The 18,471-nt window shown below is 41.9% G+C and overlaps 1 protein-coding gene across 1 annotated transcript; it reads left to right on the plus strand.

The window, feature by feature from the left end:
- Positions 1-10,093: 10,093 nt before the first annotated feature.
- LOC120037779 (bri3 binding protein) lies at positions 10,094-17,910 on the plus strand. Its single transcript, XM_038984028.1, has 3 exons — positions 10,094-11,089; positions 16,393-16,495; positions 16,637-17,910. The coding sequence occupies exons 1-3, from the start codon at positions 10,910-10,912 to the stop codon at positions 17,056-17,058; spliced, it is 705 nt and encodes a 234-aa protein (XP_038839956.1). The 5' UTR covers positions 10,094-10,909; the 3' UTR covers positions 17,059-17,910.
- Positions 17,911-18,471: the final 561 nt, after the last annotated feature.

Genomic DNA, 18,471 nt, shown 5'->3' on the forward strand with positions numbered 1-18,471 from the left:
GCAACTGCACCGCCCTCAACCTCAACCGCAAGGCTCTCCAGAGGGTGGTGCGGTCTGCACAACACATCACCTAAACTACCTGCCCTCCATGACACCTACAGCACTTGATGTCACAGAAAGCCAAAAAGATTAAGGACAACCACCCGAGCCACTGCCTTTTCACCTCGCTATCATCCAGAAGGTGAGGTCAGTACAGGTGCATCAAAGCTGAGACCGAGAGATTGAAAAACAGCTTCCATCTCAAGGCCATCAGACTGCTAAACAGCAATCACTAACCCAGAGAGGTTGCTGCCTACATTGAGACCCAATCACTGGACACTTTAATAAATGGATCACGAGTCACTTTAAACAATGCCACTTTCAATAATTCCACTTTAATGTTTACATATCTTACATTACTCATATCACATGTATATACCGTATTTTATACCTCTACTGCACCTTGTCTACGCCGCTCATCTATGTACATATATGTACATATTCTCATTCACCGCTTTAGATTTGTGTGTATTAGGTAGTTGTTGAGGAATTGTTAGATTACTTGTTAGATATTACTGCACTGTTGGAACTAGAAGCACAAGCATTTCGCTACACTCGCATTAACATCTGCTAACCATGTGTATGTGACTAATAAAATTTGATTTTCAAGCTCTACCCTTAGATTTGGTGATGACGTAGTCTCCCCACGCAACTCGAGAACATGACCAACCCTTACACTCCGTATTTCCACTGGCTGCCCCACCACCACAGAAAGCACTGTGCTAGGCTGAAACACCTGCATTTTGGAGCTGCCTTATTCAAGAAAGCAAAAAAGAGACCTTCGTTTGTATGCGGCTTTATTAACTAAATTGTTGTATATATTTTTTTTTACATTCTTTGCAAACTGATATGTGACACGTATTAATGCCAAAATAACATGCAAAACAGGCATGTTTTTGTTTTTATAGCTAGCTAGAAGGGTGGGGCTCTGCTCTGATTGGTCGCCACTGCCCTGTTGGCACAAGTTGGAGGGAGTTGGAATTTAACTAACAAATTAGTTTACGAAAAGGTACGCTTAATCCATTATAAACCCATCTATATAATTTATTATACAAGAGACAAAATTCACAAAATCTACAGCACAACGACAGAGTCATGTCTTCAGTACACTGGAAATGAATATGAATACGACCTTTAGATCGCGAAAACGTCTATCAAACATGTCAGATTTCAATACTGGTCGATGTCATAACGCGGGAGGTTGTGTTCTCCCGAATGAGACATTGGTCATATTTTTGCGATATTCCTACCTCTAGAAATGTGTAACTTAACAGAGGGTCTAACACATATATTTGTGCGTTGCATAGTGCCGTCGCTAATGTCAGACTCCACTCTTAGAGCCACATCGACCTGCAAATTGAACGTGATGAGATTGTAGACTCCTAAAAAGCTAGCCAACCAGCTCATAGAGAGAACATTGCATTATGGGTTTTGTTGTCGACTTCAGCTGCATTATATTTCAGCAACGATTTTCACATGTTGCTACCAACCTTACTATAACGACAAAAATAAAAATTTGTTCACAAAAAATATTGTTCTCACATATTAGTGTTATGTAACACTGTAAAGTGTAGGAATGAGTGGATTTTTCCTTTAATGTTTAGACAATTATTGTTCATATCATGAATAAATACAGGTTATTGATACTTCTCTACTATTCGAAATTCCGTTACCCGGAAGTGCTTTTTATGTGTTACTGAAGAGACGCTGATCCAATCTGGATTCATCAGTCTTCAAAACGGTATCGCCAGTATTTATAACTTCTTACACCTTCAATCCATTTCACCCTCAAAATGTCTAAACTACAGCTGCTTAATGTGCTTCTCAAAGAAAAATTAACCTCAGTTCCGTTGGAGATATCCGTGGCAGTCCAAAAAACGATGGCAGAGTACCTAGAAGAAATCTCCCGTTTGAAACGGGCGAATGCACGTCTACGAAAATTGCTGGATTTGGTTTTTAAACCAGAGATAAAGTTGCATAGATTAGCAGGTTTGTGTCTATTTGTCATTCATTATACCTTGTAGCCTAATTGTCGTCATTTACATTTTAGATATATATCTTAAATGACCGCGTTATTCGCGTTATTCATGAATTTCATGAAGCAAAACATTTTGAAGCAAAACAGTGTGGTACTGGATACCGGAAGAAAAGCAGAAATGGAAGTCACTGTCCCTATTTTTAGTGGAAGTCACTAGACCTATTTCTTGTCTCTTTTCAGTGTTTACGGTTTAATCAAATTTCATCCTTTCTCGTTCCCTCCAGTCCTCCAGCAGCTCAGTCTCACTGAAGAGGAGATTAACCCAGAGCAGCAGGAATGGAGCCCTGGTCTGGGTCCAGTGGAGTCTGATGCAGAAGAGTCTATATGGGACTCTTTCAACATCATAACTGAAGAGAACCAAACAGAATCTGATGGCGAGAGCTACGGTGAGTCCGAATTAACCAGTGATTATGAGCCCCCCTCTGAAGTAAATGCAGACAGTGACAACAGTGGAAGTCATAAAGGAAAAATGGATGGAGTGGAGAAGAGAATATCACTGTCAGGGTTAAAGCCTCTTAAATCAAAGCGAGGAAGAGGACGGCCAAGAAAAGAAACCAGTGAGTTGCCTGATCTGATATGTGACGTGTGCGGGAAATGCTTGGCGAATGAACGTAGTCTGAAAAGGCATCGGCAAAGCCGGCACAGTAAAGACAGACCATACATGTGCGACACATGTGGACACTGTTTTGCCATGAACTGCTCCCTGAGGAGGCACATGAAGATTCACATGGAGGAGAGACAACATGGCTGCACCGAATGTGGCAAGCGTTTTTTTCACAAGAAAAGCCTGAAAAATCACATGGATACTCATAAAGGGCTAGTTTTTAAATGTGATTTTTGTGGAAAATGTGTGATGACAAAAGCAAGTCTGAAACTACATCGGCGAATTCACACTGGGGAGAAATCGCATCCGTGCAAAGAATGTGACAAAGCCTTCTACCGCGAGTCAGACTTGATAAAGCACATGAGAACTCACACTGGGGAGAAACCATTTCGGTGCAAAGAATGTGGCAGATGCTTCGTTGAGAAGGGAACCCTGACAAAGCATATGATGACTCACACAGAGGAGAAACCACATCGCTGCAACAAATGTGGCAGGTGCTTTGGTCTGAAGGGAAACCTGACCGTGCATATGAGGACTCATACAGGGGAGGGAGTTCAATGTCATCTATGTGGAACTCACTTGAAATTAGCATCAAGTCTGAAAAGACATCTACAAACTCACAGAAGGAATATTCACAACAACGCACACTCCCCTGGTTCCCACTCGAAGCGTACATCCTCTTCAAGACCCTGGTGTTTGCCTACGGAGCAGCAAGGGGAACTGCCCCTCCCTACCTTCAGGCTATGCTCAAACCCTACACCCCAATCCGAGCACTCCATTCTGCCACCTCTGGTCTCTTGGCCCCCCCATCCCTATGAGGGGCTGGCTCCCGCTCATACCAGTCAAAGCTCTTCTCTTCCCTGGTACCCAAATGGTGGAACAAGCTTCCCCCAAATGAAAATGACTGAAAACCAGGAGCCCCCTCACTAAGTATCTTGATTAAATCCCACAGCCCCCCCCCCATCTTGTTATTGTTTTTGAACACTTATTTGTTTACAATCATGATAGCTGTACTTTGTTTAAGGTTGACAGTTTGTTGGCCATTAGCCAATCGGTGAGTTCAAAGCTTGTGAATGTATCTAACTGGTATTTACGACTTCACAACTGGTAAATACTACCTTCCCCAATTGGATATGAACGCAGGATTATTGACTTGTTGGTTTATCCAAATGTACTGGTACAGATCTACTGCTCACACCACTGCTCTCAGGATCACTCCCCTTGACCCATCTTCCTCTACTTTCTTCACTGACTCAGCATATGACAACTTCTGCACTACTCTAACCCTGGAAACCTCAACCTGCCTCTTTTACATATGACATTTTTGATTCCCAGCCACATGGGCACCCGTACAATTAACACATACCACTACTTACCCCAGTGCTACACATTCCTTTGTCTCATACCCTTCTGCACACTTCACACCTAGGAACCTCCCTCCTACACACTGCTGCCACATGCTCATAAGCTTGACACCTGTAACAGCTAGGGATGCACGATATATCGGTGAGCATATCAGAATCGACCGATTTTAGCTAAAAATGCCAACATCGGCATTGGCCCGATGTCTAGTTTAACGCCGATGTGTAAAACTGATGTCAAAGCTGACGTGCATATATAACGTAGGTAGATGGCGTAATGACGCCACGGAAAATACAGCGCTACACAAAACAAAAGCAGAAAAATACTAAGCGCACACTTCCAACTAAACAAGTTCAAGTCCAGCAGTCATTTGAAAGAGTAAGAACATTTCAGTGAGACAACTCAAAAGGTGAAATCCATTAACACCAAGATAATGGAATTCATTGCCCTTGACAATAAACCATTCTCTGTCGTGGATGATGTTGGCTTTCGCCGACTGTTCGAGCACCTCGAGCCCTGGCACACAATACCAAGTAGGCGCTATTTTTCAGATGTTGCCCTACCGGAGTTACACAGTACTGTTGAAACGTACATCTTTGAGCTACTTGCTATGGGCGTCACTGCTATTAGCTTCACGACTGACATTTGGACCAGCGATGTCAGCCCCATGAGCATGCTGAGTCTGACAGCACAGTGGGTCGACGAGGATCTCATACTGAGGAAAGCCGTATTGCATGCTCAAGAATGTGCTGGTTCTCATACCGCTGCTGCCATTTCAATGGCATTTGAGAACATGTTTGAAATTTGGAAAGATGAACACACTCCTAGCTCCATTCGAACAACTGACTGGAGAAATAAGCTCATCAACTGCGTCTGTAGCAGACGTGATACCCTCTGTCATGGCATTGAAACACCTGCTCAACAAAACTGCTGACACAGACCGTGGGGTTAAAACTTGCAAAAGTACTTGAGGCTGTGAACAAGCGATTCGGTGGCATTCTCTCTGAGCCTCTTTACTGTGTCGCCACCATGCTCGATACTAGGTACAAGGACCGCTACTTCGATGCAGACAAGAAACAGGGTTTACGTAAAATGTTAGACACAGCTGGACAAGATGGAAATGAACACAGTGACAGTGCGCACAGAGGAAGAGAGGCCACGAACAGATAGAGCTGAAACTTCACTGCTTGACATGCATGATGAAATTCTGGTTGAGACTGAACAAATGAACAATGAAACAGCAGAGCAAGTAGGTGAAAGAAATGGGTTTTGATTATGTTTGTTTTGCTCTCAAGGAAATTTTGTTGGCATTTACGTATGTCCCCATTACCAGTAAAACATAATCAAAACCCATCTCTTTCCCCAATTCGTTTAACGCGGAGCTTCTGCTCCTTCTGACCAGCAGAAACACAAACAATTATAACAGGACCACTTCTGGTTCCCTTCCGATTCCACAGCACCAGTGGTGAATTTAGCATGTAAATCTTGGTGGTGCAAAAGAAGCGTGGAATGCATGCCAGCAAAGCCACTACACAACACAACACTAAACAATACATCAATTGCACTATAACGGTGCAAAACTGTGCCCACAAACTGTTAGGGCCTACATAAAGCTGTCCCAACAGCAGAGTCCTAACATCTTACCGCTGCTACACCTGGCTATCAGCAGAGCCTTGTCTGGCAGCGAAACAGTTCATTCAGCCTCATTTACTGCCTTTAAAAAAACATAGCTGATTTGACTGACTTGCTTAAACAAATGTGGTTTCTAATGACAATTGAGATGTACAAACTATGGCATAAGGGGACGACAAGCGGATAAGAGGCAATCCGTAATTTTGATTAAGAAATTAATGAGCGAGCTAGGACGGACGTAGACATAGCTATTTGTTTAGCACTTTTGAAATATAAAGCGACAGAATTCAGAACATGGGTCGTTCTTACAGTGTTCTAACCCTGTACACCAAGTCAGAACAGTAGGACAAATAAAGGGGGCATATAAGCAGACAATGAAAGCTCTTACAATATTTGATGATTACATTTCTCTAAAACAGGCTATAGTCTACATGTGCACCACCAAGTCAGAACAGCAGGTGAAATTAAGAGGGGTAAATAGACAAAATTATTAGGGTGAGGCACATGGGCTACTAACAGCTTACTACACACCCCTTAGTATTACTTTCTTAGCTACAGTATACATTTCTCCCTGGCAAATTACATAATTTATGCAGCAGCATACAATACATTTTTGATGTTACCTTGTCGTGCTCACTTGAACAGGAAGGTGGCGAGGCGGTTCTTTGTGGGCAAATTTTGTCACTAAAGTCTGGCATTCTCTGGATTTAAGGTGCTTTCAAAACAACTGGGAACTCTGAGAAAAAGGTTGAATCGTGATGACGTCATTGCTTTTCAGGTCGTAGCTCTAGAAAGAGGCCGGATTTACAATTCCGAGTTGGATGACCGTTCAAAATGTCTTTTCCCAGTCGGAGCTCGTTTATTCCAGACTTCCCAGTTGTCTTGAACTTACTGATGTCAACTTTTCGCAGTTCCGAATTAAGTTGTTTTGAGCGCGGCACAAATCATGCTTCATTGACAGCATGGCCAATGTTGAATTTTTATCATTTTAAACTTGGAAAAGAGCTCCTTAATCCTAGATATGGGACCACACAGCCACTCCACTGAATAGCAGGCTAGTGATGGCTTTGCAATGCTTGCAGTTAGCCACTGTCACTGATTCCTTCCAAACCACTCATTGTTGAATTTGCGATTTCCAACTTGTTGTGTAATGTTTATGTCCAATGGCCGATGAGCACTGATACATTTTATCTATAATTTCTCTTCATTATTTCTCTTCATATGACAAGGATTAAAAAGAATTTGCCAGTAGATTGTCCACTTGATTCATGATGACTGACTGCTAGCTAAGATTTTGAAAGTATGATGTTGACATGATCAGTCCAATCAAAGCTACTGTACATATAATGTGATTTGACATCATTTTATCTGTGGCCAATGACCTTGAGCCTTCTTGGATGGGCACTTCTAATGTAACTCTACGGCAGCACCCAAGGGGCTAGAATTTTATAGCTCGACCTCTTGCACCCTCTACAACCACTGTGATTATTATTATTTGACCCTGCTGGTCATCTATGAACATTTGAACATCTTGGCCATGTACTGTTATAATCTCCACCCGGCACAGCAAGAAGGGGAATGGCCACCCCTCAGAGCCTGGTTCCTCTCTCGGTTTCTTTCTAGGTTCCTGTCTTTCTAGGGAGTTTTTCCTAGCCACCGTGTTTCTATGTCTGCATTGCTTGCTGTTTGGGGTTTTAGGCTGGGTTTCTGTATAGCACTTTGTGACGTCGGCTGATGTAAAAAGGGCTTTATAAATACATTTGATTGATAGACTTGGCGGTGACGTAGTGTCCCCATGAGTGAGAGAACACTGAGCCAATCTCTGTGCAACGCTCCATATTTTCTGCTGGCTTGCCCCACCACCACAGAAAGCACTGAGTGAGGCTGAAACACCTTCATTTTGGAGCTGCCTTACTTCAGAAAACAGAAAAGTGACCATGTTTTTATATGCAGCTTTATTAACTCAATGATATATATATACACTGCTCAAAAAAATAAAGGGAACACTAAAATAATACATCCTAGATCTGAATGAATGAAATATTCTTATTAAATACTTTTTTCTTTACATAGTTGAATGTGCTGACAACAAAATCACACAAAAATTATCAATGGAAATCAAATTTATCAACCCATGGAGGTCTGGATTTGGAGTCACACTCAAAATTAAAGTGGAAAACCACACTACAGGCTGATCCAACTTTGATGTAATGTCCTTAAAACAAGTCAAAATGAGGCTCAGTAGTGTGTGTGGCCTCCACGTGCGTGTATAACCTCCCTACAACGCCTGGGCATGCTCCTGATGAGGTGGCGGATGGTCTCCTGAGGGATCTCCTCCCAGACCTGGACTAAAGCATCCGCCAACTCCTGGACAGTCTGTGGTGCAACGTGGCGTTGGTGGATGGAGCGAGACATGATGTCCCAGATGTGCTCAATTGGATTCAGGTCTGGGGAACGGGCGGGCCAGTCCATAGCATCAATGCCTTCCTCTTGCAGGAACTGCTGACACACTCCAGCCACATGAGGTCTAGCATTGTCTTGCATTAGGAGGAACCCAGGGCCAACCGCACCAGCATATGGTCTCACAAGGGGTCTGAGGATCTCATCTCGGTACCTAATGGCAGTCAGGCTACCTCTGGCGAGCACATGGAGGGCTGTGCGGCCCCCCAAAGAAATGCCACCCCACACCATGACTGACCCACCACCAAACCGGTCATGCTGGAGGATGTTGCAGGCAGCAGAACGTTCTCCACGGCGTCTCCAGACTCTGTCACGTCTGTCACGTGCTCAGTGTGAACCTGCTTTCATCTGTGAAGAGCACAGGGCGCCAGTGGCGAATTTACCAATCTTGGTGTTCTCTGGCAAATGCCAAACGTCCTGTACGGTGTTGGGCTGTAAGCACAACCCCCACCTGTGGATGTCGGGCCCTCATACCACCCTCATGGAGTCTGTTTCTGACCGTTTGAGCAGACACATGCACATTTGTGGCCTGCTGGAGGTCATTTTGCAGGGTCTTTGGCAGTGCTCCTCCTGCTCAAAGGCGTAGGTAGCGGTACTGCTGCTGGGTTGTTGCCCTCCTACGGCCTCCTCCACGTCTCCTGATGTACTGGCCTGTCTCCTGGTAGCGCCTCCATGCTCTGGACACTACGCTGACAGACACAGCAAACCTTCTTGCCACAGCTCGCATTGATGTGCCATCCTGGATGAGCTGCACTACCTGAGCCACTTGTGTGGGTTGTAGACTCCGTCTCATGCTACCACTAGAGTGAAAGCACCGCCAGCATTCAAAAGTGACCAAAACATCAGCCAAGAAGCATAGGAACTGAGAAGTGGTCTGTGGTCACCACCTGCAGAACCACTCCTTTATTGGGGGTGTCTTGCTAATTGCCTATAATTTCCACCTGTTGTCTATTCCATTTGCACAACAGCATGTGAAATGTATTGTCAATCAGTGTTGCTTCCTAAGTGGACAGTTTGATTTCACAGAAGTGTGATTGACTTGGAGTTACATTGTGTTGTTTAAGTGTTCCCTTTATTTTTTTGAGCAGTGTATATATAGTACGTTGTTTGTTTGCAAACTGATGTGGCACATATTAATGCCAAAATAACACGCTAAACGGGCAACCCCCCCCCAAAAAAGAAGAATATATATACAGTTTAAGTCAGAAGTTTACATACACCTTAGCCAAATACATTTAAACTCAGTTTTTCACAATTCCTGACATTTAATCTTAGTAAAAATTCCCTGTCTTAGGTCAGTTGGAGTCACCACTTTATTTTAAGAATGTGAAATGTCAGAATAATAGTAGAGAGAATTATTTATTTCAGCATTTATTTCTTTCATCACATTCCCAGTGGGTCAGTAGTTTACATACACTCAATTAGTATTTGGTAGCATTGCCTTTAAATTGTTTAACTTGGGTCAAACGTTGGGTGAATTTTGGCCCATTCCTCCTTACAGAGCTGGTGTAACTGAGTCAGGTTTGTAAGCCTCCTTGCTCACACACACTTTTTCAGTTCTGCCCACAAATTTTCTATGGGATTGAGGTCAGGTATTGTGATGGCTACTCCAATACCTTGACTTAGTTGTCCTTAAGCCAGTTTGCCACAACTTTGGAAGTATGCTTGGGGTCATTGTCCATTTGGAACACTGGAATTGTGATACAGTGAATTATAAGTAAAAATGACTTGTGTCATGCACAAAGTAGATGTCCTAACCGACTTGCGAAAACTATAGTTTGTTAACAAGAAATTTGTGGAGTGGTTGAAAAACGAGTTTTAATGACTCCAACCTAAGTGTATGTAAACTTCCGACTTCAACTGTACATACATTGTACATTCATACTTGTACTGTACATACATCCTGAAACCACAAATGGATCTGCCAAAATGCAAGGGTCCACTTTTTCCTAAAACCTCATCCTACGGTCACAGGCTCGTCTTCATCCAGACCCTCAGTGCAAGCATCGGGTTTCGAGAACTTCACCACACCTACCATCTCCGATACCTCGCCCTCATTCACTTTATTTCTCCTCTTGTCTTCGATCCGGCATACGGCTCTCTGCTTACATTTTCAACCATTCTTCTTTAACAAACCATCTCTCTTTTTTACGCCATTTTTAGCCGACTCAAGCTCACCCTCTTCCTCCCTCTCTCTCAGACCTCCTCTGCCTCTCTCCCCCCCCAATTCCTCCTCCTTATTCCAAGTATACGTCTCCTTATTATGATAATACTGCACTTCTCCTGACAAACATCTTGTTCTTGTCCTCTCAAGGGACGCGATTTTACTGGCTGTCACAATCTCCGTACAATCAGCACGAACCCCTCGAGATGTAGCGCTCAACTGTGCATCCCACTCGTAAAGCCATTGTGAATATTTTTCATCATTTCGTCTTAATTACCGGTATTCATTTAGTGACCCGGCAGGGCTTAACTATGCCGCGTTCATGTACTATTCGGAACTACTTAACTTGGAAATGTCAGACTTGCTAACTGGTTGTAGTTATACACGTGCTGCGTTCAAATCAGCAAGTCGGACATTTCCGAGTTTTCTAGTTGCGACTAGCACGTGAATGCGGCATTATTCTTGCTGACTTCATAACGGTGTTTCTTCCGGGATCACTGTCATCACTCCGCTACGGAGGTGTTCTTACTGGCAGCTAATTGTTAATCTGTATTTAAATTGACCTAATTTAATACAATTCACGACTGGAGTAGTATTGCACGTCGGAAATATGAAGGGAATGAAACCGCACCTCATTCTGTTGCTGCTCTTCGCGTCTTTGCTTTGTGCAGAGACGGCCAGAAGCCGGAAAGATTCCACCAACCAGAATAGTTTCAGAAGGGCGGCCAACGGATTCTACCAAATGTTAAGCAATATTTTTGGAGAGGACAACATCAGAGGTCTTTACAAGGTTAGTAATGGTTGATCAGCAAACCAAATGTTCCGTCCAATTAAGCCAATGTTATATGACAAGAGGTGTCCAAAGAAATGGTGGTAGTAGCTAACGGGCAGGTAGAGAGCTTGCTAACCAAGGGCGCCTAGACATTAAATGCATAAATGGTTGCCATTTTGAAAATAGTCTAGCTAGCAAGATAAGATGGACAAGCCAATAAGTAATATATTTTGAGATATCATTTTTATGTGGCACGACACATTTTCATGACTATTTATAGGTAGAAGAAACTAACGCTTTGAATCCTGACCAGACGATGCAGACACAGACTTCATGCACCTGACCTAGCCTCAGAGAGGAAAGGGGGATACCTACTCAGTTGTCCAACTGAATGCATCTTCCGCATTTAACCTAACCCCTCTGAATCAGAGCGGTGAGGGGGGCTGCCTTAATCGAATTCCACGTCATTGGGAAACGTGGGTTAACTTCCTTGCTCAGGGGCAGAACGACATTTTTACCTTGTCAGCTCGGGGATTCGATCCAACAACCTTTCGGTTACTGACCCAACGCCGTGTCTCGGTGGCGGCTACTCATCGACCTTGGCAACATTTCAGTGTTCTCTTGGAATCGCATTTTTTTTGTAAAGCATATTTGAGTTGTCCCTGTTGAAGTTCGAGACTGTCTAACGTTATGCAAATTCACGAGGCTAGCATAGCGTCTCACTCCATTGAATACCGGTGGTTGACGTCAATTTTTATATATATATATATATATATATATATATAAATAAAATCACACACACACTCCTCCACTTTTATTTTGGAATCTATAGAAATGCATTTGTTTTTGCCTCATGTATTCTATTACAGACACCTTAATACATACTTTAAAATGACATTATGTTAGCTAAACATAAAAATGAAAAATTTTGTAAACAATTTCCTTAAAGTATATATATTTTGAGATTAGTAATGTTACTGTCCCCACTCCACCAAAAAAAAAAAAAAATGTAATATCATTTTATCCTTAATACTGAAATACTGTAGAATTCATTGGAGTGCCAACTGGTAGCTTGAAAGCCTCTCAATGGCCAATACATAGCATCAGCAATTCAGTGTTTATATACATCATTGGTTGAGACACAACATGCTCTTGAATACAGGGTGGGTGTCATTTCAATCCATAGAAATATAATTAATAGAATGGATCTATCCATTTAGACCACTGCAGTTTAACTGGTACACCATTTTAAATTGAATATACATTTTAACTTCTAATTACTACTACAAAGATGAATGCCGGTCCACCCACCGTGGAATGTGAACTTAAATGTTCATGTCTTTAATGCTATCTATATTTCAATGGATTTGACTTTATAATTTAAAACACATATGCCCATTTACGGCAAACATTCTCTGATGTGTGGACCAACCATCTTTGTGGTATCATTTGAAAGTTTAAATGTTTTATTTATATTCTCATTTTAGTTCGGGCTGTGAAGATACCAGTATCACAATATTTTTTCCATGGCTAAAATGAAACCACAAAGCAAACTCTTTGGTCCTTTATAAACCTGCTGTATGTAAAATGTGTGCTATATCTTGGAATAAATACATGTGAATCTAGATGAAAACATAAGGATGTTTGTTTCCAACATTAGGGCTGTTTGCCTAAAGAAGTAAAATGATTTGTGTTTAATTGCCACGACACTAACAAGTATCGATTAGAGGTCGCCCGAATAATCGGCATGGCCGATTTGATTAGGGACGATTTCAAGTTTTCATAATAATCAGCAATTTTGGACGCCGATTACATTGCACTCCATGAGGAGACTGCGTGGCAGGCTGACCACCTGTTACGCGAGTGCAGCAAGGAGCCAAGGTAAGTTGCTAGCTAGCATTAAACTTATCTTATAAAAAACAATCAATCTTAACATAATCACTAGTTAACTACACATGGTTGATGATATTACGAGTTTAACTAGCTTGTCCTGCGTGGCAAATAATCAATGCGGTGCCTGTTAATTTATCGTCGAATCACAGCCTACTTCGCCAAACGGGTGATGATTTAACAAGCGCTTTCGTGAAAAAAGCACTGTCGTTGCATCAATGTACCTAACCATAAACATCAATACCTTTCTTAAAATCAATACCACAAGTATATATTTTTAAACCTGCATATTTAGTTAAAAGAAATTCATGTTAGCAGGCAATATTAACTAGGGAAATTGTCACTTCTCTTGCGTTCTGTGCAAGCAGAGTCAGAGTATATGCAGCAGTTTGGGCCGCCTGGCTCGTTGCGAACTGTGTGAAGACCAGTTCTTCCTAACAAAGACCGTAATTATGTAACAGCAATATTTAGACTTATGGATGCCACCCGTTCGATAAAATACGGAACGGTTCTGTATTTCACTGAAAAAATAAACATTTTGTTTTCGAAATGATAGTTTCAGGATTTGACTATATTAATGACCTAAGGCTCGTATTTCTGTGTTTATTATAATTGAGTCTGATTTGATATTTGATAGAGCAGTCTGACTGAGCGGTGGAAGGCAGCAGCAGGCTCGTAAGCATTCATTCAAACAGCACTTTCCTGCGTTTGCCAGCAGCTCTTCGCAATGCTTGAAGCACAGCGCTGTTTATGACTTCCAGCCTATCAACTCCCCAGAGATTAGGCTGGCAATACTATAGTGCCTATAAGGTCAAGAAGATTACCTTTCAGCTATTGTGTGAGGCCGACAGTCGTTAAAAGAGAAGTTAAGTGTGAAGACAACACAGAAATTACATGATGCACAAAAACATTGGTACCTGGAAAATTAACACATCTCTATTTATTAATTAAATAACAAAATTAAAAACATCCAATAGTCAAAGGTATATGAAATACAAATGGTATGGAGAGAAATAGTCCGATAATAACTACAACCTAAAACGTCTTAACTGGGAATATTGAAGACTCATGTTGAAAGGAACCACCAGCTTTCATATGTTCTCATGTTCTGAGCAAGGAACTTAAACGTTAGCTTTTTTACATGGCACATATTGCACTTTTACTTTCTTCTCCAACAATGTGTTTTTGTATTAGTTAAACCAAATTGAACATGTTTCATTATTTATTTGAGACTAAATAGATTTTTATTTGTTATATTAAGTTAAAATAAAAGTGTTCATTCAGTATTGTTGTAATTGTCATGATTACATATATGTAATTATATATATATATATATATTACATACAGTGGGGAGAACAAGTATTTGATACAATGCAGATTTTGCAGGTTTTCCTACTTACAAAGCATGTAGAGGTCTGTAATTTTTATCATAGGTACACTTCAACTGTGAGAGACGGAATCTAAAACAAAAATCCAGAAAATCACATTGTATGATTTTTAAGTAATTAATTTGCATTTTATTGCATGACATAAGTATTTGATCACCTACCAACCAGTAAGAATTCCAGCTCTCACAGACCTGTTAGTTTTTCTTTAAGAAGCCCTCCTGTTCTCCACTCATTACCTATATTAACTGCACCTGTTTGAACTCGTTACCTGTATAAAAGACACCTTTCCACACACTCAATCAAACAGACTCCAACCTCTCCACAATGACCAAGACCAGAGAGCTGTGTAAGGACATCAGGGTTAAAATTGTAGACCTGCACAAGGCTGGGATGGGCTACAGGACAATAGGCAAGCAGCTTGGTGAGAAGGCAACAACTGTTGGCGCAATTATTAGAAAATGGAAGAAGTTCAAGATGACGGTCAATCACCCTCGGTCTGGGGCTCCATGCAAGATCTAACCTCGTGGGGCATTTAAGATCATGAGGAAGGTGAGGGATCAACCCAGAACTACACGGCAGGACCTGGTCAATGACCTGAAGAGAGCTGGGACCACAGTCTCAAAGAAAACCATTAGTAACACACTACGCTGTCATGGATTAAAATCCTGCAGCGCACGCAAGGTCCCCCTGCTCAAGCCAGCGCATGTCCAGGCCCGTCTGAAGTTTGCCAATGACCATCTGGATGATCCAGAGGAGGAATGGGAGAAGGTCATGTGGTCTGATGAGACAAAAATAGAGCTTTTTGGTCTAAACTCCACTCGCCGTGTTTGGAGGAAGAAGGATGAGTACAACCCCAAGAACACCATCCCAACTGTGAAGCATGGAGGTGGAAACATCATTCTTTGGGGATGCTTTTCTGCAAAGGGGACAGGACGACTGCACCGTATTGAGGGGAGGATGGATGGGGCCATGTATCGCGAGATCTTGGCCAACAACCTCCTTCCCTCAGTAAGAGCATTGAAGATGGGTCGTGGCTGGGTCTTCCAGCATGACAACGACCCGAAACACACAGCCAGGGCAACTAAGGAGTGGCTCCGTAAGAAGCATCTCAAGGTCCTGGAGTGGCCTAGCCAGTCTCTAGACCTGAACCCAATAGAAAATCTTTGGAGGGAGCTGAAAGTCTGTATTGCCCAGCGACAGCCCCGAAACCTGAAGGATCTGGAGAAGGTCTGTATGGAGGAGTGGGCCAAAAATCCCTGCTGCAGTGTGTGCAAACCTGGTCAAGAACTACAGGAAACGTATGATCTCTGTAATTGCAAACAAAGGTTTCTGTACCAAATATTAAGTTCTGCTTTTCTGATGTATCAAATACTTATGTCATGCAATAAAATGCAAATTAATTACTTAAAAATCTCTCTCACAGTTGAAGTGTACCTATGATAAAAAATGACAGACCTCTACATGCTTTGTAATTTTAGTACATTTATCTGCAAAAACGTAATATCTAAAGCGACTTACTGTCACGCGCTTAAACATTTTACATATGGGTGGTCCCGGGAATCGAACCCACTACCCTGACATTACAAGCGCCATGCTCTACCAACTGAGCTACAGAGGACCATGTGTCACACCCACCCTGTATTCAAGAGCATGTTGTGTCTCAAATGATGGGGCACAACACAAAGACCTTAGATTATATAAAATAGGGTCTAAACTACAAGGTGCTAAAGGTAAAAAAATATCTATAAAATAATCCAGAAAGATTTTTTTTTTTTTGACAACCCTGTTTAAAATTTCAAACGATATAAATCTCAACCATTTATATTTTCCAGAGATGAATACATGGATGTCTCATGGTATGGTGGGGTATGCAAAATGGGTCAACTTTAAGCATCTCTTCAGTGTTTTGGCATTCAATTCCAAAAAGTACATTTTTACAAAGGGCAAATATGTATGGAAGGTATTGTTCAAATCAAAATGGGTGCTGTCAAGAAGTGATTGAAATCAAATGGATTTCCCCTATATGATACCTCTTGTTTACAGTTCTTCTCCAAGACGACAGAACGCTTTGTCCATGGTGTCGACTCCTTCCTGGACACTATTTGGAAGATCTGGACAGAGCTGTTGGATGTGATGGGCATTGATGGTAAGTTGATTTTTATTTAGTGGGTATGTTCAATGTCGGGACATGTCTGTGATATGTTGTAAATTATGACTGTGTCTGGGAAGTTTGTCTATTGTCCTCTGTTATCCATGTACTGTCACTCATTCTTTCCTCTCTCCCCAGCCTCCAACCTGAGCCACTACTTCAGCCCAACGTCTTTGACAAACTCCCCGGCTCGTGCCCTGCTCCTAGTGGCTGCTGTGTTGGTGGCTTACTGGTTCCTCTCCTTGTTTCTGGGGGGATTCTTCTACCTGCTGCACATTGTATTTGGCCGTTTCTTCTGGCTGGCCCGAGTTACACTCTTTGCCCTCTCTTGCCTGTATATCTTGCAGAAGTTTGAGGGGGACCCCGAGCGTGCTGTGCTCCCTCTCTGTTTCGTAATGGCTGTGTACTTCATGACGGGGCCTGTGGGGGCGTACTGGCGTAGAGGTGGGGGTACTGCCTCTCTGGAGGAGAAGATCAATCACCTGGACACCCAGATCCGCTTGCTCAACATCCGGCTGAGCAGGGTCATCGACAGCCTGGAGCGCGCCGGGGAGAAGTAGAGCTGACCCCACACACCCCACCGCTGACAGCGGCTGTATCCGTCGGGTGCCGGGGGTTTGGGTGTATAAGGGCCGGAAAATCTAAGCAGATCGAGGCTTTCTGTTACGAGAAAGAGCTTGTTTTTTTTTGTGTTTTTTTTATTTTATTTTTTATCCTGTCTTGTTGATATTTTGTTATATTGTGTAACATCTGCTGATGGTTGCTCTTTTTGGAAATTGTGTTCAATGAAAAAAATGGGATGGATGTTTGTTTTGGGTATGTGATGGTGTCATAGCGGGACCAGACACAACTGTAAGTATTCCCATCCCAGTTAGCTCAGTAGTTAATAGACCAATGGCAGATTTATTTATTGCATTTTCCGTCCTGACACTGAGATGTATAGTCAAAAATAATGTCACCATTCCATTGTAGCAGTAGGTCATTCCTAGCGTATTTCAGGACCTCTCTTTCTATATAATGGACATACTGTGTGCGTGTGCAAGCGTGTGTGTTTTATGCATGTGAATCATTGGAAAAGCACTGGAAAAAAAGTTAAGACTGGCGAAACCTGGGCAGGCACGAAAATCTCAGGGAGAAATTTTTAAAAAAGAATATCAAGAACAATTATGTAAATATACCCCACATCAATATCAACTTAACCCTTTACACTCGTGGGAATTGGCCTATATGAATAGGGCTAAATTGGTAGCAATTGAAAGGAAACTATTTGGAGATTAGGGGGAAATTATTTGACAAGTTGAGGACACAATAGTTCACAAGACTGAATCCAAACATTAGACTGTTGATTTTATGTGCATTTTACATTTACTGTACTTTTCACCGCATTAGTTTATAACGAAATCTGAAAATACTCTGGATACGTTCAGTAACATGATTTTTTAAATTTTTATTTGACCTTTATTTAACTAGGGTTGGACTCACAGGTGTTTGGCTTGCTTGGATCACATCAAAGTGGTATTTATTCTAATCAGTTAAGAACAAATTCTTATTTACAATGATGGCCTAGGAACAGTGGGGTTAACTGCCTGTTCAGTGGCAGAACGACAGATTTGTACCTTGTCAGCTCGGTGATTAGAAACTTGCAACCTTTCGGTTACTAGTCCAACGCTCTAACCACTAGGCTACCCTGCCGCCCCTGATGAGAATATTCCAGGATTTTTTTTAAATAAAAATAAATAAATCCTCAGATCATATTTTTGGTGCACATAGAAAGAGTCATGAGTGTATTCAGGTGTGTTCTGCAGAGATGATTTTTTCTTTCTTCTTCACAATAGACAAACAGGCTCATTTTGTTCAAAACAACACAGGGTATGACGCCATGTCATCTTGTAACTATACAAACAAAGTGATCATAAATGTTGACACTGTATATATTAGTTTTATGATATGGAAATGTGAAGTGCACATTTGGA

Source organism: Salvelinus namaycush, chromosome 1, assembly GCF_016432855.1.
Source record: "Salvelinus namaycush isolate Seneca chromosome 1, SaNama_1.0, whole genome shotgun sequence".
Classification (NCBI taxonomy): domain Eukaryota; kingdom Metazoa; phylum Chordata; class Actinopteri; order Salmoniformes; family Salmonidae; genus Salvelinus; species Salvelinus namaycush.